Below are 25122 nucleotides of genomic sequence, written 5' to 3'. Positions count from 1 at the left end.
ATAGTCCATATTCCCTAGCTTTCTTCTTCATATCACCTCTATCCTTTAACTCTCCCAGCCGAGGCTTCCCTCCACTCACTCTACCGAGATGGCCCTCATCAGGGTCACTGAAGAACTTGCTGGGTCCAAACTCAAGTGTTATTCTATTTTTCTTGAATTTTCAACACTATTTGCCAGAGTGGACCACTCTCTCCTTCTTGAAACACTTGGTTCATATGGCTTGCAACAGACCCCACTCCCTCAATCTCCTCTCTCTCTGCCAGGTTCTGAAATGTTGGTGTCTCCCAGAGCTCTGGTCCCCTTCACTTCTCTTTCTAAGCACTCACATGCAGTAACCTCATGCAGTACCATGGCATTTGCTCTATAAGCAAATGACATAAAAACCATTTCTAACACGGACTTCCTCCTTGAAGTCCAGACTCCTATATCCAGCTAACCTACTTAGTGACTCTAGTTTTTTATTTGATTGGCATAACAAATTTAACATCCCCCAAACAGAATTCATGCCCACCCTCCACCCTACTTCAGTAAATATAGAGGAATTATACTATCATCCACAGACCATGAACAACACCCACCTTTTAGGTCGGGCTGCCCAGGTAATGTCTAGATAGATAGATACGTAGGTAGGTACGTAGGTAGATAGGAAGAAAGATACAAGTTTTTTGAGAGGAACTTGTGGTACAGTAATATCCATATAAGAATCAACCATGACATAACAGTATTCCATTTCAATTTCAATTCCCAAGACTGGAATTGCCATGGTTAAGTATTTATTTATTTCCCGTTCTTTCCTTCTTCTGAAAAAAATCCTGAGCATTTTAACTTCAGATTTTTCCCTTAAAAAAAAACCCCAAAAACAAAAAAGCAGCTGTATTTACATAAGTGTATAAAAATCTAACTTCAAAGTGAATCATAATCTTCCAAAACTAAAAATTCTATAAATACAGCTTTTTTTTTTCTCCCCAGAGATTACAAAACTAAATGGGGAAGCAAACAAGATTAGGGCAGCTGAACAGCCAGAGATAAAGCTTTACGTGCTTGGCAGTAAGGAATGAGGGGCATGTCATTTTGAATTCTACTCAAAGACTGAAATATTGTGCTGTAAACCTTGACTACTATCCTTAAAAAACACTTCTCTCCTCTTCCCCAGCAAAAAGATGGTTAAAACGTTTCAGCTCATTTAAAGCTAGGTTATGCCAGTAAGTTATGCTCAATTGCCTTATTACTAAGGTCTTTGACATGATGGCAAAAATATATTTGGAGGATTAAAAATGTGAAGACACTCAGGGAAAATAGTATGTCTGCCCTCCACTCACCTACTACATCTCGCTCTGCTGCAAAAAAATTAGTATCCACAGTGGGTGTCCTGCCTCCTATGAGGTACTGCAGAATACAACAGTCAATGTAATTCTATGCAAATGTGACTTTTCTTAGGGCAACAATACCAAAAATGGATGCATTCAAATCCTAGGCCATTGCTAATTTGAAAAAGAAAGAAATAGGTAATAGTACAGTATTTCTTGCAATCTTTATAATGTAGGTCAAGGCTTTTGACAATCCATTAGGTTATTTTTTCCTCTCTAGAATAAAAAATTTTTAAAGGCTTTTAAGAGAAAGACCAAAAGATGTACATGAAGAATCTTTCTGGAAATTTTGTTCTTTTTAGAAAAATGTGTTATATTTTGCCCAACAAGTATACACGTACTTGTTGGATTCACGGCATTTTACCCCATGAACTCAAATGTGATCATTTTCAGGAAACTCTTAAAATAATTATAAAATTATAAGAAAAAGTATAAATATTTTTAAAACAACTATGTGTTTGAATGAATTTAAGATGTCTAAAAATGGGTGATGCTATCATTAAAATAATCATTTCCTAGAATCACTGCAAAATTAACATTACAGGAATTTGGGAATCTGATGAAAGCTTTTAGAATTTGTAAAGTGGTCCTAATATCTGATAAAATTTAAATTTCCCTATAAGTAATTAGCATATTTTAATACTAAATGGTAATGAAAAAACATCTTTCATTAACTGATGATGAAGATATCAAGAAAATGACATAAATTAGTCCACAGGAACTTATAGGAAACATGATAGGATTTCATCCTTGTATGTGTTTCCTGAAAGCATTTTTACGTGAAAGGAACTTTATGTGAAAGTACTTAGGGGGACAAAATTTTCCAGGCTGAATCAGGACCCTGATAATAAAGAATGAATCAGGAAGTACTTTTTACTCTATCCAGTTTTCTGTTTGTGCTAAAATCACATGAGCACAGCTAATATCACAGATGGTAATCTATCTGGGGGCTGTCTTCTATTAACTGAGGAAGTCACAGAAAATGCTGGGGCTCAAGGGGGGGGCAACATAGACTCCCACTCTTGATGTAAGAGGTATCCCAAAATTGTGATAACCTGTAATCCACCACACCCTGTCCCGTTTTATCAGAAGCAGGGCAAGAGTTACTTCAAGTTAAAGATCACAGAGTAACATCATTGTTCCCTACCCTGACCACTCAATAAACAAAAAGGATGAATAGTTGAGAAGTCTCTTTGTTTAATGAAAAAACAGAAATGGCCATAGCCCCAAACTATAGTCATAACTGTCAAACACTGTGAAATCTGTGTTAAAATGAGAGAGGAAGCTGAGAACCAACATATAACTCCTTAGACCTCCCATTTTCTGAGTTCTTTAGTTTCATTATTCCCTTGGGTAGCTAAATTGTGTCATCGCATGGTTATTTGCAGAAAAGAGATTTTTCTAAAAGAAAGTGCACAGCCCTGAAAGGTGGATTCAATGAGCCTTTGCTCAGAGCTATCAGTTCTAGGGGCATGAGTAGTTCATAGTGGGGAAAAAGTTCTGATGCGACCCAGTTCACACGCAGGAAAGCAAGGCATGGGAGCTGGAGAAGACCATGGGATTGACCTATCATCTTCTAGTCCAGCAGAGGGTGGCCAATGGCCAGGGGAAGGCCGGGCAAAGGGAAAGAAGCAGCAGCAGCAGTTCATATACTAGATAAGGTCATGACACAGAAAGACTGTCATTATGGATTTTTGCTGTGAGCCACAGAGAGCGTAGTATGAATGGTGCTACCTGGGTTTGGACCGCCCAGTGGCTTTGTGCACTGACTTCTTAAATGTTCAAAACTGAGAGAAGGCAAAGAAAATACAGATTTGGTGAGAGGATGTTCAAGAGAATACAAACTGAAGACTTCTCAAATCATCCTTCCTCCATTCCCACTTTTTTATTTTTGGCTAGAACGCAGCTATTTCCAATCCCACTTGAGAAGACATTCACCACCATCCATACATTAAAAAAATATTTTAATGTTTATTTGCTTTTGAGAGAGACAAAGAGAGACAGAGCATGAGTGGAGGAGGGGCAGAGAGAGAGAGAGGGAGACACAGAATCCAAGGCAGGTTCCACGCTCTGAGCCGTCAGCACAGAGCTCGGTGTGGGACTTGAACCCATGAACCGTGAGATCATGACCTGAGCTGAAGTTGGATGCTTAATCAACTGGACCACCTAGGTACCCCTCACCATCCATACTTTTAACAAAAAAAAAAAAAAAAAAAGAAGAGGAGTAGTAGTTAAGAATTATAAGCAAAAGGCAAATGAAGAACACATACCACAGAAAAGAATCGCAGAAAAAGTGCAGACAAAAAGTTCTCTATCCTTCAGAGATGTTTCTTATACGATCTTCTCATTTAAAAGGAACAATCCAAAGATTTTTTTCTCTTGGAAGACATGGTACGAAGCTTTAATAAAGAGATTCTAAGACAACAGAAAGAGACAAAAACTGAGTTGGTTGTGATCAGAAAAGGACTGGAGGAAAAATGATGACAGAAAAAAAGAGGCAGAATAAACGTGACTGAATTCACAGAGTCAGGTACCTGGGTCAAGTACACAAAATGAAAGAGAAAAGAACACAGGTTCAATTGGCTCTCATGAGGCAGCGTGAACTGGCTCCCGCACGTCACAGGGTGTAAGTGAAACTGACACAGAAGGACGGTCACTAAGACACAGCTTGGCAAAGTTGCAAAACACCTATGGACATCCTGCAGAAGAACTGGCTGTGGACAAAGGGAGGAGTCTCCTTGCCTTGGTTCCCTCAACAGCAACGCACACTGCCAAAGACAGAGTGGAACAGTGCCTGCAGTGTCTGGAGGAACAGAAAATGCACACCCAAGCATATTTTACCCAACTAAACTGAGTTTCGAGCTCAAGCAGGCAAGAATTTAGGGTTTGAGGCTTTCTGGAAATAACTATGGGACGACACAATCTTAGCTCCCCAAGAGAATAATTAAAATAAAGCACTCAGAAAAGGGAGGGTATAATTGAAAAGACTTGAGGTGAGCACTGAATCAACGTAAATACAGAAAAAAGATTAGACATCCCTAGAAAGCATGCTTATAGACAGACCACGAACACGAAGCATTGACTACATAAAACAATTGTGTAACAGTCCCCGGATGCAGAAATCAAGGAGGTGGGAAGAAGTGCAACTGTGCTAACTCCATTCTTCAGAGCAAGGAGGTAGCAGATACTGTTTAGAATCAAATCAAAATGAATCTAACCTTTAAAACCAAAAACTATTGAGGTGAAGAAAGATAAACATTTATCTGACTTTCAACAATTGCTTCTTTTCTGCTCTAAGTTTCTCTTTCTTCTGTTAAATATTAGTAAAATACTTAAAATAGTAATCATACAGTTCTGTAAAATGTAACCATTGAGGGAAATTGGGTAATGGTACATGGGTCTTCCTGTACTATTTCCTATAGATGCATATAAACTTATAATCATATCAATAAGAATTTCAATAAAAACAGTATTTATAGAATAATTCCATATTTGTAAGAACTTTCTCTCTTGCTACACACACACACACACACACACACACACACACTCACCAAATATTTATGCTAGGTCTTTTATTTTCTCTTGATACTGTGGTTTTAACTGATTACCTAAAACTTCTTTATATTTTTATATATTTATTGGGTTTTTAAATAAGTAAGGGGCACTTTTACAAATAAGCTAATATCCATATTCATTATTCTTTCAAAAGAATTAAGAAGCAGAGATAATCAAAATACGTTTCAAAGCAAAGGGTTCCAACCACTGGCATCTGAAAAATGTAATAGAGTGAGTGGGGGCGCCTGGGTGGCGCAGTCGGTTAAGCGTCCGACTTCAGCCAGGTCACGATCTCGCGGTCCGGGAGTTTGAGCCCCGCGTCGGGCTCTGGGCTGATGGCTCAGAGCCTGGAGCCTGTTTCCGATTCGGTGTCTCCCTCTCTCTCTGCCCCTCCCCCGTTCATGCTCTGTCTCTCTCTGTCCCAAAAATAAATAAAAAACGTTAAAAAAAAAATTAAAAAAAAAAAAAGTAGAGTGAGTGAAGCAGGCAAAGATAAGTGGGAGCATGTGAATAACTCTGCTGCCACAACTGGTAAAACCTGAGTGATAATGAGAGCTCAGGCCTTATAAGTCGAGGCTTCAAACAGAAAATGCAATATTCTCTTGCAAGAACAAGTTTCTGTGTTCTAGAACTGCATGTGTTGCTTAGAAAACAATGGCATGACCAAATCCACCCAACCCATAACTTCCACTATCAAAAACGCCTCTATGAAACACATGATTTACCCCCAGGGTATTAGTCAGATTCTCCTGATGAATGAATAACTGAATTTCAAGAAACAGCTAAGAGATGAACGTGAGAAGTTTGCTTCGGTGGTGTTATCCTAAAAGAAGGACCGTGCCACACGACATCATCGAGATGATTTTAGGAACAAATGAGATATTAATGTAAATTTTACCATTTTTCCCCCAAGTCCCCTTTTTGCTTCTGCCCCTAACCCAGTAAGGGAACTATAAAAAAAAAGTTTTCTCTAGAAAAAAATTTAAAGCCCTTCTCTCAAAAAAAAAAACCACCGTTTCATGTTGTGTCTCTTTTTTTTTCACAGCTACGTAATAAGTAGTTAAGTGCACTATTAATTGTGTCTATTAAATATATGAATCCAGCTGAGGGCTTTCTATTCCAGATCTCAACCCAAACTCTTCAAGTCAAGATAGAAAGTTGACCCTCGGACAACCTGGGTGTGAACTGCATGGGTCCATTTATATGCAAGTTGTTTTCCAGAAATACAGGACAGTACTGTAAATGTGTTTTCTCTTCCTTATTATTTTCTTTTTTTTTTTAATGTCTGTTTATTTTTGAGAGAGAGTGATACAGAGTGTGAGTGGGGGAGGGGCAGAGAGAGAGGGAGACACAGAATCCGAAGCAGGCTCCAGGCTCCGAGCTGTCAGCACAGAGCCCAAAGCAGGGCTGGAACTCACCAGCTGCGACATCAGGACCTGAACTGAAGTTGGATGCTCAACCGACTGAGCCACCCAGGAGCCCCTCTTCCTTATTATTTTCTTAATATCATTTTATTTTTCCTAGGTACTTTGTTGTAAAAATATATGTATATATAAATAAATATATGATACATACAACATGCAAAATGTATTAAATGACTATGTTCTCAGTAAGGCTTTTGGTCAGTGGTGGGCTCTTAGTTCAGTTTTGGGGGAGTTAAAAGCTACACTTGGATTTTCAACTGCACAGGGGTTTGGCACCCCTAAGCCCATGTTGTTCAAGAATCAACTATATGTTTAGTGAGATCTTACTGCATGCAAAGTCCTGGACCCCACACTGGAGATACAAAGATGATTAAGATTCACAAAATATATTGTATATAAGTACCATTAAGTGATGGTGATAACCTACACTGTGTCAGGTCCTGTGCTTCATGCGTTTTCAGGCATAGGCTTCACAGCTCTATGGGGTAGGTATTATTAGCGCTCCCATTTCATAAACAAGGATTACCTGGATCTAAGAGAGGTTCAATAACTTGCCCAGAGTCACAAAACTAGTACATGGCAGAACTGGTACACAGAAGGATGAGGACTCGAACCCAGGTCTATGTGACTCTGAAGCAGGAACAAAGGGCTGTATGACCACAGAGGACAGAAGATGTAAACGTGTGCTTGGGGCTTTGGGGAAAGGTGTCTCAGAAGTGTTGAACTGACTTTTGGAGATATGGTTTTGAAGTACATTTTCAAGGAGAGAATGAAGCAGGGGGATTTCAAGGAGAGAACACTGCATGAGCCCAAATGGAGAGGAACAAAAATGCATGGCAGGGTCAGCAACCAGAAAGTGGCCTGATGGCCAGGGGAAAGGTACCAGGGAAGGGATGGATATGGTGGTCATCACAGGCCCATCTACCATCATCAGTGATATGATGGGAGCCTTTGAGGGTTTGCCATTTCAGATCTCGGCAAAATCAAGGACTGAAAAATAACATAATGCTTAATGAAGTCTTGGAGTGTGGTATACCTTCAAGTAGTAATTACCAGAGAAATGGGACAAAGTCTTTTTTAAATTAATGCAGTTTTGTTGGCCCCTGCTGATAACTTGCTTACCAATAACAAAGGCAAATCCTTAAACTCATCGCAGAGATGAGGGACACTTTTCAAAGAAATGGAAAGATCACGATGTTGATTATCAACTCATGTCAAGCAGTCACTAAAATAGGGTTGCTACAGGACTATATCCCAAATATTTCAAAGATACCGTAAATTAGATTGCCATTTCAAACTTAGTTATTTCTATACTCTTCCCTCTTAATTAAAACAAAGAAATCTGGGGAAACACAAGCAAAGATTTATTGACCCTTGAATCCACTACTCAGTAATGTAAACTCCAACCGCAGTACCTCAGAGAAGTTGGGTTATACTGGAAATGCCCATTATGAGTAAATAATACAAAGCAGCCCAAAAAGTCTGACAGAAACTCTTTGTATCATCAGTTTTGTGGATTTCTACTACTAGAGAAGAAAACAGAAACTAGTAAGAGTACTGGTCTGAAAATCATGGGCTTTGAGCGACAGCCCAGCACTGACCATGAACTGGCTATTGAATTGGCAGGATTCCATTTTTCTGGCCTTTAGTTTTCTGGCCTCTCAAATAAGGAATCAGAAGAAAAGTTCCCTTCTAGCAATAACAGCCTATGCTTGTAAGATTATTCTCTGGAGAAAAAAAAAAGCAGCATACTACAGAGAAGGACTGAAGCAGGTATTAGGACAAATGGGTTCTGGCCCCAGCTTTTCTGCATGACAGGATATATAATGAACCTGAACAAGTTTTTTTTTTCCCCCTTGGCTGATGGTTTTACCCTTTCCTTGATTTTTTTTTTTACTCTGTACAGCATTTGACTCTGTTTGAAGCATCAACGTAACTAACTCCTAGGAATTATTTATAGCTTCTTAGTACGTTTTAACAACTTCTTCTTCCTGTTTATTTGAATTCCTTTATTTATCGCAACTTAAAAGCTGAGATACTCATAACGGTCTTCCTAAGGGATACTTATTCAATAGCCTATTCCTTATAAAATTCCTTCAAGAGACTATGCTTTAAAAGGTATTTAGCTCTTACTTGGGAACTTTTGGGCAAGAGGAAGTAGTAAAGAAAAACATAAGAAAATATTTCAGGCCGGGAAAGGTAAGTTATCATTTCTTTTCTAAATTTCCTGGCCCTAGATGGGCCCTTAGCTTAATATTCCCCGGGCTTAACTTGTCATTTTCTAAGTTTCCTATCTTGGACAGACACTGCCACCAGGTCATGCCTTAATGAGAACTTTCCTCTTATATTTCATATGGACAATTCCTTTACCCTCTCATTTTGGCCAAGATAAAACTGGAATTTGCCAAGATAAAATTTACTTAGAATATAAGCAGTCACACACAGACACACACATCAAACAATTAAAACATCCCACAAATCATAGAAATAAATATGTATGGATACATTTGTCATCTCCAAATAGCCAAACACTAGCCACACACTGTCTTGATCATTAAACATGATGGGGACGGACTTCCTCCACTTCCAAAAAATGTAATAAAGTTAGGAAGAAATACTAGGGACAAGCAAAATGCATCCAAAATTGCTGCCTCAGTCTGTCTTGGTGTATCCATAGTTTACCTTTTACTACCAACAATTAAAGGACGGTGCACAGCAGGACACAGGCGGCATGGGGGGGGGGGGGGCATCCCCAGTGTGGGCTGTCAAGAACACTGGTTATGTCTTGCCTAACTCTCAATGCTCTCTGTGGTCTGCTCTCCAGGGAGATCTACAACCATACTTCTGAGTTTTCTCATTACAACTTTGATTAAATGCTTGCCTTTCTGTGAGCATATCTCCCTGCATTCATGATTTTGCTCTGCTGTTCTTTCTAGAAATCACGTTCAGAGGGTGGTAACTCTATTTTCACACATGATTAAGTCCTGTCTATCCCACCCCTGATTCAAAGGCCACCTCCTGGATAAGCCCTCCTGTCCCTATTACCATAAACATTCTCTGCTTCTCTCATAGGACATTGTTTGTATTCCTTTCATGGGATTAAAACTTCTTACTTTGTATAATGGTTATTTACATGCTTTCCTTATCCCTTTTATTAAAAAGTGAGCTCCCAAGTGCACAGACTATATATGCTTTAGCTGTCAGACCCCTGTGTAACACGCGATCTAGAGCTTTACACAATGGCCTCGATAAATATTGAGACAACACTGGTATTATCTCAATCAATGATTTCCATGGTAGCAAGGATTATATCACAATTGGTAGTGGGTTGAATGGGGGCATAAGAAATTTAGTCATGCTATGGACTAAAAACAGAAAGTAGGAGAGAAGAGTATGTCAAGATAATTCCTAGATTTCTGGTTGGCATAAGGAATTGAGTAGTGGTACCATCAATAACAAAGTGACCAAAGAACTAATTTTGGGTGGGACAGCATAAGTTCAATTTTGGACATGTTCAGTTTGAAGTATCTTTGAAATATTCATGTGAAGATGGGAATCAAAAGAATGGTTATTCTAAGAGCAGCCAGGATAAGCATTGTAAAAGTCCCACATATTAAGGGAAATGAGTAAATGTTCCAAAGGGTGAATAATTTTCACAATGGCATACTTACAGCCATTAGAGAAAAATTATCCTGCCCAGAAAATAGAGAGTAAAATGGAATCATGCATTGTATCACACTGAAAAAGCCCTATTATTACCTCCTACTGATTTTTCTTTCTCTTTCTCTCTCTCTTTTTTTTTTTTTTTGTAAAATCAAAATCCCATTCAAGTGAATTTACATGACATAAAGTCTTATACATAAATAACGAATTGACAGCTTGATCCAGGCTTTTAGAACTGAATGATTAGGTAAGTTTTTAGTTTTTCTTTCATTTGTTAATCCTTTGAGATAAGTCTCAAAGTTACCTTATATCCTGGTTTGAAAACCATATATGCTGGGACAAGTGAGGAGATTGTAAGAACGCCACAAAAACGGCCAGTGTTTTTGACCTAAGAAATAACCATGTTTGAGTTACTAAACTCTTACAAATATTCCTTTTTGCTTCTATAAAATTATATGCAAAACAATTTATACACATTAATCACCACTAGCATATTGAGGGTATCAAGTAAAATATTAAAGTTATTTTGCTTTGTATATACAGCAGAAGAAATTTTTAAGAGTAACATGTTAATAATATAGCCACCACAAAATGATATTATAATTTGGGATTTATCATTCAAGGAGGTGCTGGGCTAGGTTTTTCCTTTATTTGCAAGGAATGCAAATTATACCATAGATAATATTTTTAGGTAAATGTTCAAGATGTATAAAAGAAAGAATTATAGAAACTTATTTCCATATTGCACACAATGGATATTCATTCAACACTTTTATACTAGTTCCAAAGTGTGAGAGGTACTCAGGCTCAAAATACCCTTCCTCTGTAGGAAGAAAGTCCACGATGGTTGCAAGAAAGGATTCTGCCTCGTACACAGAAGCTGGAAGTGAGGGAGAAGCAAGTGTTTCTCACCGCATTCTTTCACCAACAACATGGACCTGTGACCTAAGCATGGGGAACCAGATGGTCTTGTAAGGAATTAGAATCTTGAGCGAGTGAGCTCAAGGTCAGTTTACAAATATTTTGAGGCAGTTGTGGCATTCAAGAAACCAGTGTTGCTGCAGGACATGTTGGGGTAGGGAGGGTGGGTATCAGAGGTGGCCTCTGAGCAGGCAGTTCTTGAGGGAGGCTATTTGAGGTTTCCTTTGCTTCAGCCTAAGCCTGGCTCTGCCTTCCCCTCAATTCTCTGAGCCATCCAGTATTTTGCACTCAATTGCTTTTCTTCTTAAATTGGCTTGTTTTTAGTCAAGAATGCTGAATAGTACATTTCAATTACAAATGACTTTCATCTATTCCCATTAAATCAGGCAATTGAGTACTTTGAAATTCTGCATTCAAAAGTAAAACTTTCCTTTTAAAATATCTTATAATTTAAAGTTCTCACTGATTCAGCCTGCACTTAACACTGTTCATTTAAGTCTTGTGAAAAATGCGTTCCCTTGGTTTGGAGCGGGTCACAGAAACAGTGGCTGCAGGCATGCACACCCTGACTCCTCAGAACAGTTGACTAAGTTATGAGAGTGCCTTGACTTAACATAGAAAGTCTTTGTATCCATTCCACAGTGCCTCCAACAATGTCCCCTCACTATTATCAGGAAACTAAAGGACTTAGTTTGTGTTCAATTTATTGTAGGACAGTCTTCTTTAAACCTGAATTGTGATTTTTAAAAAAATTATCCAGCCAAATACATATATCAATCCAATTCCAAAGTGAATATCATGCACAAAAAATGTCAGCTTTGAGTTAGCTATGTTGATTTGGTACAGTCAGATTTTGGATCAATTTTACCAATGTTGGGACTCTACCAAACGGTACCAAATCAAATAATTTTGCATGATCTTAAAAGCTACTTTTTCCCAAGGTGTTGCCAGTAGGGTACCACAGCCTACCGTCCCCCTTCTCCCCTCCCCCTCCTTCTCCTCCCCTCCTCCCCCTCCCCCTCCTCCTCCTCCTCCTTCTTCTTTTTTTTTTTTTTGCCTCAGTACATCTCACACTTTGGAACTAGTATAAAAGTGTTGAGAGCAGGAAAATATTCCCTCTACCTATGACATGGGACTAAAATCTGTGGTCAAAAAGGTGTTGTGCATTAATGATTCAAATGCCACACCCGCCCCCTCCAAACGTACACTTGTGAAAGATAAAATATTTTTTAAAAGGTTTTTAAGTAGAATTAAAAAGACAAAGACATTCTTTAAAACAAGGTGAGCATTACAGTGGACCTAACAGGTCAGATATGCCCTGGGTGAGAGGACAGAAACTATAGGCTGAAATGAAGCCACTTGCAGTGAAGGCCCTTATCTAGGCTGGGTAGAGAGAATGCAACTGAATGTGGGGAGGGGGTGTCTCTTACCTGGAAGAAAACACTGAAACAATTCTGCATCTTCTTCCTTTTCTGGAGCCAAGTGCCTGAGATGCCACGGGGTCTACTTCCTACTGGCTCTGTGGCCAGATCTGCAATATTCTCAAAGTCCTATCAGGCAGAAAGGCTTCAGAAGCCAGAATATAGCAAAGCAAAACCTCCAAAATAGGAGTAAAGAATGCAGAAGGAAAGAAAAAGCAGAGCAAAATCTCTCCCATTCAAGATGAGAGAGCAAACCAAAATTCTAAACCACAGAAGAAAACCAAATATTAAGGAAACAAATGACCTCAATAATCAGGACAATTCACTCTTATTGAAATGCAAATCAAAAAAGACTGTTACACAGTCTAGACTGTTACAGAGAAAAAGGACTGCATTCACAAAAAAGAAAAACATTAGCTAGATATGAACAGCCAGATATAAAAAGTCAGATATGAATAAAGAATAAATGTTTATAAAAGATGAGAAATTCTAGAAATGAAAAACACAGCAGTTGATAGAAATATCAGCATGAAAAATAAGTATATAGGATAACTCTAGACTAGTCCTAGTTTAAGAATCAGTGAATTGAAAAACAACGTTGAAGAAATTATCCAAAATACAGGAGGGGTGAATAAATGAATGACAAACATAAAATAGAAAATATAAGACACATAAGGTATATTAGGACATTGCAATATTTATCTCTTAGAAGTAGAAAATAAAAAGCATAAGAGAGGATCAATATTTAAAGGAATAATGACTGAAAATTTTCTACAACTGAGTAAGACAGGAGTTTTCATATTCAAAGCATATTCTGAATTCTTAACAGGATAAATAAGAATTAGCTTTGTGACTCACAAACAGAAGTGTTGAGCCTAAAGCAGTGCCCAATATACAGTTGTTTTCAATAATTTTTTCTTTATTTTGATCTCTGGAACTTAGAGCAACGTGCTTAGAATCTAAACATTGTGTAGTTCAACCATTCCTATGATGCTTGGATGTTGGGAGACAATCCTCGATGGGTCTCTCACATTTCTGGATGTCCTATATTAGCTTTTTCCCCAGACTATATTTCCAAGGATGCTTGTATTATAAACAGTCTTGGAAGTTGGAGATAATGTCTCTCTACAGGACAGAAGGAGGTTGGGTTTGCTGAACAGGATAGTAAAGATAATGACTGCTCCAGGACAAAGTTTGGGCAGGTTTGCTAGCCCTCTTCAAGGAGTGGTGTTTCCCAAGCTCAAGATTCCCAAACTGTGAGGCAAACCCACTGTATATACCTACCCATCCATCAGCCCTAGGACTTATGGGGCAAGGACAATGAACATGAATGTAAAACTCATGTTGCTGGCTTAACAAGAGTAGTCAAGTCCTTTGTCTCTGATCTAGGAGTCTCACATCTCCTGCCAATATGCACGAAACTGGAAGGTTAACTTATTAGCTTACAAATAAGGTAAAACCTCAAATTCTCTATAGTTCTTGACATAGTTCTTGAGCACCTTACACAATGTTGGTACACTTCAATTTCTGTTCATTTTGTTTCTTATTTGTCTGCTTGCTCTGGGAAGAAGGGGTTGTGGCCAACTATGGTACTGGATGCAACAAAGAAGAAGTGATAGACATGTATGAGCCCATGGCCACCTCCTCACCATAAACTGCATGCTTGCATCCTTCTTTTCTGCAGTTCATTCCACTCACAACATAATGTTTCTTCATTACAGATATATGAGTTCTCTCTCTCCAGCAAGGCTGTAAACTCATACAGGCAAGGACTACTACCTCCAGAGAGGTCTACCATCATTACTCCATTTACTCATGTGAATAAAGCCTGGGCTTTGGGATCAGGATTTGAATCCCTGCTAAGCCATTCATTACCTGTGCAGCCTTGTACAAGTTAATTAGCCTCTGCTAACTTTCTCAGCTGTGAAAATGGGGCATGGGGTGTTCTAGAACATTTCACTCAGGGCTGTTGTAAATCACATGAGATAATATAAAGTCCTAATACAATGTCCCCTTTTAAGTCATGTACTATTTTCTACTCACTTCTCCCAACTTATCCCTAAATAGTGATACATTCCTGAGATGAAACTAATAGAATTCTCAAGAATAAACTGAAATTACAAAAGGCTACTCTTTGACTTAGCACTGTCTCTAGGAATTTACCTTTAGGAAACAACGGATTCATGTACAACTCTGTTCATTACAGTGTTACTTATTAGAATTAAAAACAATTACAAACAACCTAAATGTCTAATAGGGGATTATTTAAATCAATCACTGAATAGTCACGCAAGGTAATGTTCTGCAGCAATTAAAAAAAAATCTGTGACAGAATTACATAGATTTAATGACATGGATATTCACTCTTCAGTGAAAACAAGCATGTTCCAATATGTATATCAGTGGAAGAGGATAAAGAGTCCAGAAATAAACCCACTCTTATATGGTCAATTAATCTAGAACAAAGGAGGCAAGAATATACAATGGGGAAAAGATAGTTTCTTCAATGGTGCTAGGAAAAGCTGGACAGCTACATGTAAAAGAATGAACTGGACCACTCTCTCACACCATACACAAAAATAAACTCAAGATGAATTAAAGACCTATATGTGAGATCTGAAACCATAAAACTAAAAGATAACATAGGCAGTAGACTCTTGGACATTGGCCTTAGCAACATATTTATGGATATGTTTCCTCAGGCAAGGAAAACAAAAGCAGAAATAAACTATGTGGACTACTTCAAAATAAAGAGCTTCTGCTCAGCAAAGGAAACCATCAACAAAATGAAAAGGCAACTCACTGAATGGGAAAAAATCCACACAAACGACCTATCCAATAAGAGGTTAATATGCAAAATACATAAAGAACTTCTACAACCCAGCACCAACAAATAATCTGATGAAAAATGGGAAGAAGGCCTGAATAGACATTTCCCCAAAGATATACATATGGCCAACAGACATATGAAAAGATGGTCAAGATCCCTTATCATCAGGGAAATGCAAATCAAAATGACAATGAGGTATCACCTCACACCTGTCAGAATGGCTAGTATAAAAAGATATATAATTAAGTATTGGTGAGGATGTCGAAAAAAGGGAATGCTCGTGCACTGTTGGCGGGAATGTAAATTGGTGCAGCCACCATGGAATACAGTATGGAGATTCCTCAAAAAATTTAAAATGGCTATACTATACAATCCAGTAATTCCACTACTAGGTATTTACCCAAAGAAAATGAAAACACTAATTTGAAAAGATGTATGCACCCCTGTGTTCATTGCAGCATTATTTGTAATAGGTAAGGTAAGATATGGAAGCAACCCAATATATATATATATCTCCCCATACACATGGAATATTACTCAGCTATAAAAAAGAATGAGAGCTTGCCATTTGCAACAACATGGATAAGCCTAGAGGTATGATGCTAACTAAAACAAGTCCAGGGATGCCTGGGTGGCTCAGTTGGTTAGGCGTCCAACTCTTGATTTCAGCTCAGGTTGTGATCTCACAGCTCACGAGATTGAGCTCCACGTGGGGCTCTGCACTGATAGTGTGGAGCCTGCCTTGGATTCTCTCTCCCTCTCTCTTTGCCTCTCCCTCACCTGAGTGCACACACACGCTCTCTCCATATCTCTCAAAATAAATTCCACAAAAAAAACCCTCCAACAGAGACAAATCCATATCATTTCACCTATTATGTGTAATCTAAAAAATAAAACAAAGAAAGAAACAAACAAAAACAGAATCATAAATACAGAGAACAAACTGGTGGTTGCCAGAGGGAAGAGAGTATGCGGCGGTGGGGGGTGGGGGGGAGGGAGGTGGGGAATGGGCAAAATAGGCGATGGGGCTTACAAAGAAAAAAAAAGCAGACTACAGAACACATATAAATACTATTCCAATTTCTTTAAATGTATATCCATCATAAGATACTAAAAGGTTACAGATTAAAATGTTTTACTGATTGATTTTGTTATATACTTCCCTGTATCTTTTATATCTATCTATATCTATATCCCTGAAATAATACGATCTATAATAAGTAAAAAACACATTTGATATTATAAAAACTATACATAGTATCTTATTAGAAACCCAAATAGGAAGTAGGAAAATATTAATGGTTTTTGAGTATAGTTCAGCCTGAAAAAAAATGATCCAAGAAATAATACTATCAGAATGTCTTGGAAGGCTTATGTTCCTTTTTAATCTCAAATCTAAGATACCTTACTTTACAGAAGAGCAGAAAACACAAGAAGAGACATGCCAATACTAATCACCTACTGAAGTTTATATTCTTTATTCTGATAAAGTTGTTTGGAAAATGCTGCCAGCAATTACCAATACTGTGATGCAACTCAACATGTGAATTCACTTTTCATGTAAGTACCCCCTTATCTCCCAACCACAAGGAACGAATTTAAATGAGTTCTTTTCTCACCTTAACACCTATTGCATTATAAAATTGTTCAGAGTCTTTAGAAGATGTTTGGAATGAAGATATTACTTGATTACCTGGCTTTTTCTGTGCCTCCCATGCCTTGATGAATACCAATGAATTCCATCAGCTGCTTCTGCAACATCACATCTTGGCCCTCAATTTGAGTAATGAATTTATGCTGTAAAAGATCTGATACTGTTGGACGCTTTTCATAATCTTTAGTCAAGCACCTGCACTAGCAAAAAAACAAAAACAAAAACAAAAGAAAAACATGCAATTATTAGATAAGTTCGAGTTTTGGCATTATTATTCATCTTGCTAAGGACTATCATAACACAAGAGGATGAGGCTCCTCTCAAATGTTCATCCTGCAAAGCAGACCTCAAAAAAAAAAGAGTCAAACTGCAATATGAAGAATGCATGTTTACAAAAGTGCACACATCCGTGAGTGATGAGACTACAGTGATACCAACTTCCGACTAAACACTCCTCCCTAGTGCTCCAGCAAGCACGCTGGCATAGAGGTCATTAAATGTGGTCTCTGCTGCAAAGTCTCCTTTACAAGCCAGGAGCTAAAGAAGGAAGCACTGAAGTCATTACAGTTTGAATGGTTATCTAAAATTAAAACAAACTTTTCCTTTTCCCTCCCACAATGCTTTTAAAGGCTTCTCAATTGATCTATTTCTTTCTATGTAATCAAGCTGCTAACCTATTTGAGAAGGCTAACGTGTTGAAGATGTTTAAATTCCACACCAGTAGATGTTTTTGGAGAGCTGTATATGAAGCAGATTTACTAAGTCACACTGCACCTCTTGGTAGGTTCAACGGGATCATAGCATGAGAAAGGATAAAGGTAGTGAGAACACCTGAAATAGCATCACGAAAGGGACATTTGAACAAAGGGGACATCTAATCAGCCATGACAGGTGTCTTCAAATATTTGAAAGTGGGATTAGACCAGTTTTCAGTGGTCAAAAGTGACACAGAACCTGGGATCGATTCATGGAATTAAGGGAAAAACAGGGGCACCTGGGTGGTTCAGTTGGTTAAGCGTCTGACTTTGGCTCAGGTCATGAGCTTACGTTTGTGAGTTCAAATCCTGCATGAGGCTCTCTGCTGTGAGCACAGAGCCTCGTTCAGATCCTCTGTCCTCTTCTCTCTCTGCCCCACCCCCACTCGCACATGTATGCTCGCGCTCTCTTTCTCTCAAAAATAAATAAAACATTTAAAAAAATTAAAAGAAAAACAGATTTCAGGTCAGTATAAGGAAGAACTTTCCAACAGGAATGCTTCTCAGACAGAATGGGCTGCACTGGGAAGTATGATTACCTTTATTGGACATGGTTACATACTGATGGATGGCCACTCAGTGCACATGTTCAAGAAGGATTTATGCTCTGTGTGTGGTTTGGGCTGTATACATTTCCAGTACCCTTCCAACCATGAGATTCAGAGGAGCAAGACAACTGGTCAGAGTTGGGCTGACACTTGGGATATAGGAAAAGAAAGAAGAAGAAGAAGACACCCATGCCTTGACTTGGGCAGTGGTGTTTCTAATCTGTACTGTTACTCCTCCTGGTATGATAATTTAGCAATTTATTTTCCTGGGCTTAAGCAATAACATATTTCCCAAGGATGTTAAAATACGCTAAGGAATAAGGATGATGATGTCTGAAATTAAGAACAAGTGCTCTTAGTTTTCATTTATTTTCATTTCTGTTTCATTAACAGAATGCATCAATTTCTGACATCTGTAGCACTTGTTCAATGTATTGAGTAGAATCACATATGAAATTATTTTATTCAAGTAAAACTGTATCAAATAGCTGATGTGAGGGGCGCCTGGGTGATTCAGTCAGCCAAGTGTCCAACTTCTGATTTCAGCTCAGGTCATGATTCCAGGGTCGTGGGATTGAGCCCCGTTTTGGTCTCCTCCCCGTGTGGAGCCTGCTTAAGAATCTCCCCCTCTGTGCCTCTTCCCAGCTTATACACTCTCTCTCTAAAAAAATTTTTTTTAATATTTAAAAAATGTTCAAATAGCTGATGTGTACCAGGCACTCTGCTGGACACTGGCATTACAACGACAAATACGGCATATTCAGTGCCCTGCAGTTACTGTCTAGCTGGGAAGAGAGGCATCTAAAGAGGCAGTTAAATAAAAGTGGCAATGTTCCTAGGGGAAGAAGAAAAAAAATACAGTGATAGTACACAGGACAGAATACTAACTAGCTGCCTAGAGGAAATCAGGAAATGTTACTCAGAGGTTAAATTGTGTGAAACATGTCAAAATCAACAAGTTCATTCAAGGAGCTATGCAAAAGGAATGCAGACATGGGGAACCCTTCAATGTTACCAACGATTCTCCCAAGAGATGTGTTTATTAAATATTCTGTAGTGTATGGTGCATACTCAATAATAAGGGCTTATGTGAAATTTGGGGAACAAAATGGACTATCAATCCTTGGATTTTCCACAATCCTTAAATCTAAGCCTCTTGTCTTTACAGGAACGAGCAGATATTCTTGGTAGAAAAACCAATGATTGTAGAATGTGTGAGTATGACTGGTTCCTCTACTTTCTTTGCTGTTTCCACATTTTCTGAGTGTTGTCTGACACACCTAATTTTTTCTTTTCAATTTTTTATTTAAATTCTAGTTAGTTAACATACAGTGCAATATGGGTTTCAGGAGTAGAGTTCAGTGATTCATCACTTACATACAACACCCAGGGCTCATCATAAGTGCCCTCTTTAATACCCATCACCCATCTAGCCTGTGCCCTGCCCACCTCCCTCTGTCAACCCTGTTTGTTCTCTATCTTTAAGAGTCTTCATGGTTTGTTTGCCTCTTTCTTTTTTTCTCCCCCGGCATATGTTCATCTGTTTTGTTTCTTTGATTCCATATATGAGTGAATTATGTAAGATTTGTCTTTCTCTGACTGACTTATTTTTCGTAGCATAATACACTCTAGCTTCATCCATGTTGTTGCAAATGGCAAGATTTCATTTTAATGGCTGAGTAATATTTGTTGTATGTGTATATATATGCGCACACACACACACACACACACACACACACACCACATTTTCTTTATCCATTCATCAGTCGCTGGACACTTGGGCTCCCTCCACAGTTTGGCTATTATTGTTGATGATGTAACACACCTACTCTTAATGTCTTCTCTCTTCCAATTACAAACTGCGTCATCCCTTACCTTATTATTACTACTGTTACTACTACTACTACTACTATTTTTATTAATTTATGGTGAAAACATAGTAAGACTGTGAAAACAGGTTTGTGGGGCAGATATTTAGAAATCATTGACTCATATCTTCAGGTCAACTGTCCAAAGGTGCTGCACTTGTGCTAAATATTTGTCAAATTAAAGATGTTCACTGAGGGGCACTGGGTGGCTCAGTCAGTTAAGCGTCCAGCTTCGGCTCAGGTCATGATCTCGCAGTTCATGAGTTCGAGTCCCGCATCGGGCTCTGTGCTGACTGTTCAGAGCCTGGAGCTTGCCTCACATTCTGCGTCTCCCTCTCTCTCTGCCCCTCCCCCACTCACACTCTGTCTCTCTCTGTGTCAAAGATAAACAAACATTTAAAAAACTGTTAACTGAATTTCCAAATAAATAATGTTCGCTAAATTTCAAATACATAAGCATTTTACCTGTACAATTATCTGATTCATTGATTGCAATGAAAATTCCCTGATGGTGACAAGAATGAGAGGTGCAGATAAATGAAAGGTTAAAAAGCTGATTGAAGGGGCGCCTGGGTGGCGCAGTCGGTTAAGCGTCCGACTTCAGCCAGGTCACGATCTCGCGGTCCGTGAGTTCGAGCCCCGCGTCGGGCTCTGGGCTGTTGGCTCAGAGCCTGGAGCCTGTTTCCGATTCTGTGTCTCCCTCTCTCTCTGCCCCTCCCCCGTTCATGCTCTGTCTCTCTCTGTCCCAAAAATAAATAAATGTCGAAAAAAAAAATTTAAAAAAAAAAAAGCCGATTGAATAGATGATGGTTGGGTTGAGTGTGTGGAAGATGCTAAGGGCACAGCTTGCAAAAGGCAGGTGGACAGAAGGATGTGTAAACGGACAATGCAACTTCAGGAGCATAGCTATGGTTAAGCAAAGAAACGTGACCCTAAGATCATTATTAGAACAATAATGAATTCACTGAACATTCAGAAGAAACGTTTTTGGTTTTGAAGAAAATAATAGAAACTACTGGGGCTATTCAATAGATAAGACATAAGAAGGAGATTCAGAAGCATGGAGGAATGGTTGTAAAAGGCACATTTCAAAGTTCTAGCAAGATGGTATCTTTCTCTCTCTCATTTTTTTTTTAAGACTCTATTGTTGGGGCACCTGGGTGGCTCAGTGGGTTAAGCATCCAACTTCCACTCAGGTCATGATCATACAGTCCATTGAGTTCGAGCCCCCACATTGGGCACAGCGCTGACAGCTCAGCCTGGAGCCTGGTTTGATCCTGTGTCTCCCTCTCTCTCTGCTCCTCCCCCACTCACACTCTATCTCTCTTTCTCAGAAAAAAAATAAGTGTTGAAAACAATTTTTAAAGAAAGACTCTGTTGTTACTCACTTGCTAATGAAGTCATTGAATTCTGCTGACCATATCTCAGGCTGCCTTAGATGGGGGGGTGGATTCCTAGAAAAATAAGAATCAAGGTTGGATTGTGCACGTTGGTCAGTCAGTGCACAATCAGAGCTGGACAGACTAATGCGTTACTGCAGTCAGAGGTTCTGCCAGGCGTCATCAAGCAGGGCCACAATTTTCCAATTCAAAGACAGATAATTAGTTATTAATCATTCTTTATATAAAATGACAGCTTGTTTCTCTGAATGCACTTAATAGATGACCCAATTTTTCTAACTGATAAATTTTTTTCTTTTAAGGAGTCTTTCTGCTTTTACCTGAGAGCCCTATGGGGAAACATCAATAACTTGGCAGAATAGAAACAATGAATACTAGAGATTTTTTTTTTAACTCTGAGTCCTGCAGAAGCCTCTGAGGAATATCCAGGGTACAGAGAGGTAACCTCAAAGGTGTGCTGTTCAGAATACGAGGGAGACTGTGGCAGAGAGGGGCATTAATAGAATGCCTTTAGGAGCTGTTCTGTTGCTTCTGGAAACAAAGTTACGAAAGTAAGGAACTGGAAAATATGATTAGCTATAAAGCTCTGAATGCCACTTAAAAGATTTTATTAGTTTCTCTTATTTTTAGGCCAAACAAATCTTTTTGTTTTTGGCATGTTCAGGAATACAAAGGCACATCACTTGGAAATGAGGCTGATCTAACTCTGTAATCAAGCAGCATTGATCAACCATGATGGCCGAATTTGCTGAAGTACTGCCTTACGCTAATTCTAACAGCTCTTTGTTTTCATTAGTAGAATGGAAACACTTTGTCTTCAGTTCTGCATTACTCCTTAAATAGCTTATAATGAAATTAGTGTACAGTTTGTACAGGCTCATTAAAGAAAAGTGCAGCCACTCATCTACCCTAGATCACGCCTAGGGCTCATTGTACAATTCTTAGGGCCATTTGAAGACTGCTGATTTGCACATTAAAAGCAGTAATTCTTTTCTCCAATGGTCTTGCTTTGCTTCTCGTCCTCCTGAAAATTTCCTTTCTAAGAGATTTATTGGCTTGCTTTGAGTATAACAAAGTTTCGATGATTTGAGAACACTCAGAACAAGGTAGCTTTTCAGATCCCTTTCCCCCCCCCAATTATTTCTACAGTTAGTGTTCTAAGAACTTCATGTCAGAGATATACTCTGACATGGCGGCAGAAGTAAGGAGAAATAAGTAAGAGAATGTAGTTTCCAGAAGCACCTTGCTCACAGGTGCAATAAACACGAATGGTGGTGTCATTCCTCCTCCATCTGGTGTCACTACCAAGAGTAATAACATCCGGCTAACAACCTTGGTAGTTTAAACCATAATTAAAATGGCTCAGGAAGTACAGTGCTTCTTACACACTGAATGACAGTAGGAGTTAGGAAACATAGATTTTTTTTTTCTGTTTTCCTCAAATTTAATGAAATGGCTTAGACTTGGCAGAAAGCCGGTTTTCTGTTCTTTTTTGTAATCTTGTTTCCCCTCTTAACGAATAAGCAGTATATTTTACAAGTAAGTTAGACCTGAGATTTACATTCACATTGTTACGTAAAGGATGATAAGGCATTATAATTCAGAACATGTATATCAGACAGGAAGGTCAAAGATAAAATTAAAAACACACTCGAATTCTTTGGTCTTCTACTAATTTAAATACATGCCAAATGTCCCAAATGGACCCATTTAGACATGAATACGACATATTGGCATTATTTCTTTAGGTCTGGAGAACTGCGCCCCAGGGCTTTGCATATATGATTCTACATGCTATAGGCACTAGGGTGACAACATTTGTTTAATGGAGAGCGGTAACAAGCTATATAACATACTACCCTACTACCCTGCCCTAGACCCCTTTCATCACAGGCCCTGGGTGTGCACTCCATTAGAATTATGGTACCAGGCACAGTCTTTAAGATAGCCCTCAAAAGGTAACATATTTGTATTAAAAACAGGCAGTCTTTTCAAATCAGGTTTTGGAAATATCTAGGAACTAACCAAAACATGTATAAAATAGTGTTTAATTAGTAATACGATAAAAAGGGAAAAATTTGTCAATATACAAACTGAAGGGGAGGGGTCTACGTAGATAGGAAAGTGCTTTCGTGGCTCCAAAGAGATTATTCTAAAGTTACTGTTCTATGTTAATATGTTCAAAATATTAACAAGTTCAAAATCATTACTATTTTATCAGTCAAATCTGTTTATAATTTTATGAGTAACATCATTTTAAACTTCCAAAGAGACGTCTTAGCAAGTAGTAAAAAATTACTGGATTGATAGAGTAAAGCAAAGCGAATCACTGTTGCACTGACTATGGCCCAGGGCCTTCCTGACAAATTTGGGAGTGGATCAAGAGTGAAAGGAACTGCTGTTTTCTGAGATCAAATCCTCCAAAAAGGAAAACACATTGAGTGTCAAGAGAAAGATCTTACTTAGACCAGGAAAATGAAACCATTGAATAAATACAGTGTCTCAGAATAGGCAGAATGATATTCCAGGCCACTGTGCTCCAAACTTGCTGAAATATGTTGAATATTTCCATGATGAGCACCACTGGCTTGGGGAAGAAAGACAGGCTACAGATACTGTACCCCATGTTCATCCTCTGACCTTGGTATTTTGAAGAGTGCTCTCATAGGATGCAGGTCGGCCAGTGGAGGATCTCCATCCCCTAGCTCGATGGCTGTGATCCCCAGGGACCATGTGTCACACCTGGCATCATAAGTGGTATCCAATTGCTGTTCACATGCAATCACCTAGTAGAAAATAGGGGGGGGAAAAGTGAAGTTTATGACTTTAGCAAGCATTGTAGCAAAAGTAAGCATAAAAGTCCCCAATTTATATTAAAAATCCATGTGACAAATATTCACAGTATTAGTCATAATAGCCCCAAAGGGGAAACAACCCAAATGTCCATCAACTGGTGATGGATAAACAAAATATGGTATATGCATACAATGGAATATTATTCAGCCATCAAAAGCAATGGACTATTGATACATGCTACAACATGGGTAAACACTAAAAGAAAGAAGCCAGACATGAAGGCCACATAGTGTATGACTCTATTTACATGAAATGCTCACAATAAGCAAATCCACAGACAAAAAGCAGATTAGTGGTTGCCTAGTGTAGGAGAGCTTGGGAGGAGAGCTTGCTAGTGACCGTTACTGAGTAAAGGATTTCTTCTAGAGGGAAAGAAAATGCTCTAAACCTAGATTCTGATGATGGTTGCACAACTCTGTAAATAAATACACACCTAAAAGTAATCAAATTGTACATGTCAAATAAGCTAATTATATGGTATGTGTATGTGAACTTTATATTAATAAAGCTGTTAAAAATAAAAAACACATTCATATGAATTTTCCGTTCTGTTGTGTATCTTCAACTTCCTTAATATAAAAATGTATTTTGCCCCACCATATTTTTTTCATTATTTTATGGCTACATGTGATCCTGGAATATCTCACCAAAGGCTTGGGTGAATTTATGCCCCAATTTGCCTAAGACATTCTTGGTTTTATGCTTGCTTTCCTAGAGTCATTATAAATATCATCCCCTTTCTCTCTGCAAAGTGTCATGGCTTGTAAAAAGTATACGTTCACCTATCATGGTCACTATTTCCCTTGTGCCCTCCATCCTGACATACACGGATTTCAGTTTGGAAAGGATGGTTTTACAAC

General features: G+C 38.6%; 1 protein-coding gene across 5 annotated transcripts in view; it reads right to left on the bottom strand.

Moving 5' to 3' along the window:
- The window catches only part of MYO3A (myosin IIIA), a 245290-nt gene that overhangs the window by 155506 nt on the left and 64662 nt on the right, over nt 1–25122 (bottom strand). For 4 of the 5 annotated variants that reach the window (XR_007154139.1, XM_047867899.1, XM_047867900.1 and 1 more), the window contains exons 7-9: nt 24047–24192; nt 21395–21460; nt 16875–17030 (exon numbers count right to left, since the gene is read on the bottom strand). Coding sequence is in view for 4 of the 5 variants with exons in the window: in XM_047867899.1 (XP_047723855.1) it covers nt 16875–17030; nt 21395–21460; nt 24047–24192 (368 nt within the window). In the remaining variant the exon portion in view is untranslated. Of the gene's footprint in view, nt 1–16874; nt 17036–21394; nt 21461–24046; nt 24193–25122 lie in introns of those variants that run through there. The other variant, XM_047867902.1, reaches the window with a different exon arrangement.

The sequence above is a fragment of the Prionailurus viverrinus genome, chromosome B4 (genome assembly GCF_022837055.1).
Source record: "Prionailurus viverrinus isolate Anna chromosome B4, UM_Priviv_1.0, whole genome shotgun sequence".
NCBI lineage: Eukaryota > Metazoa > Chordata > Mammalia > Carnivora > Felidae > Prionailurus > Prionailurus viverrinus.
Note: the sequence above shows the minus strand (reverse complement) of the source record. Positions and strands in the feature narration are given on the sequence as shown.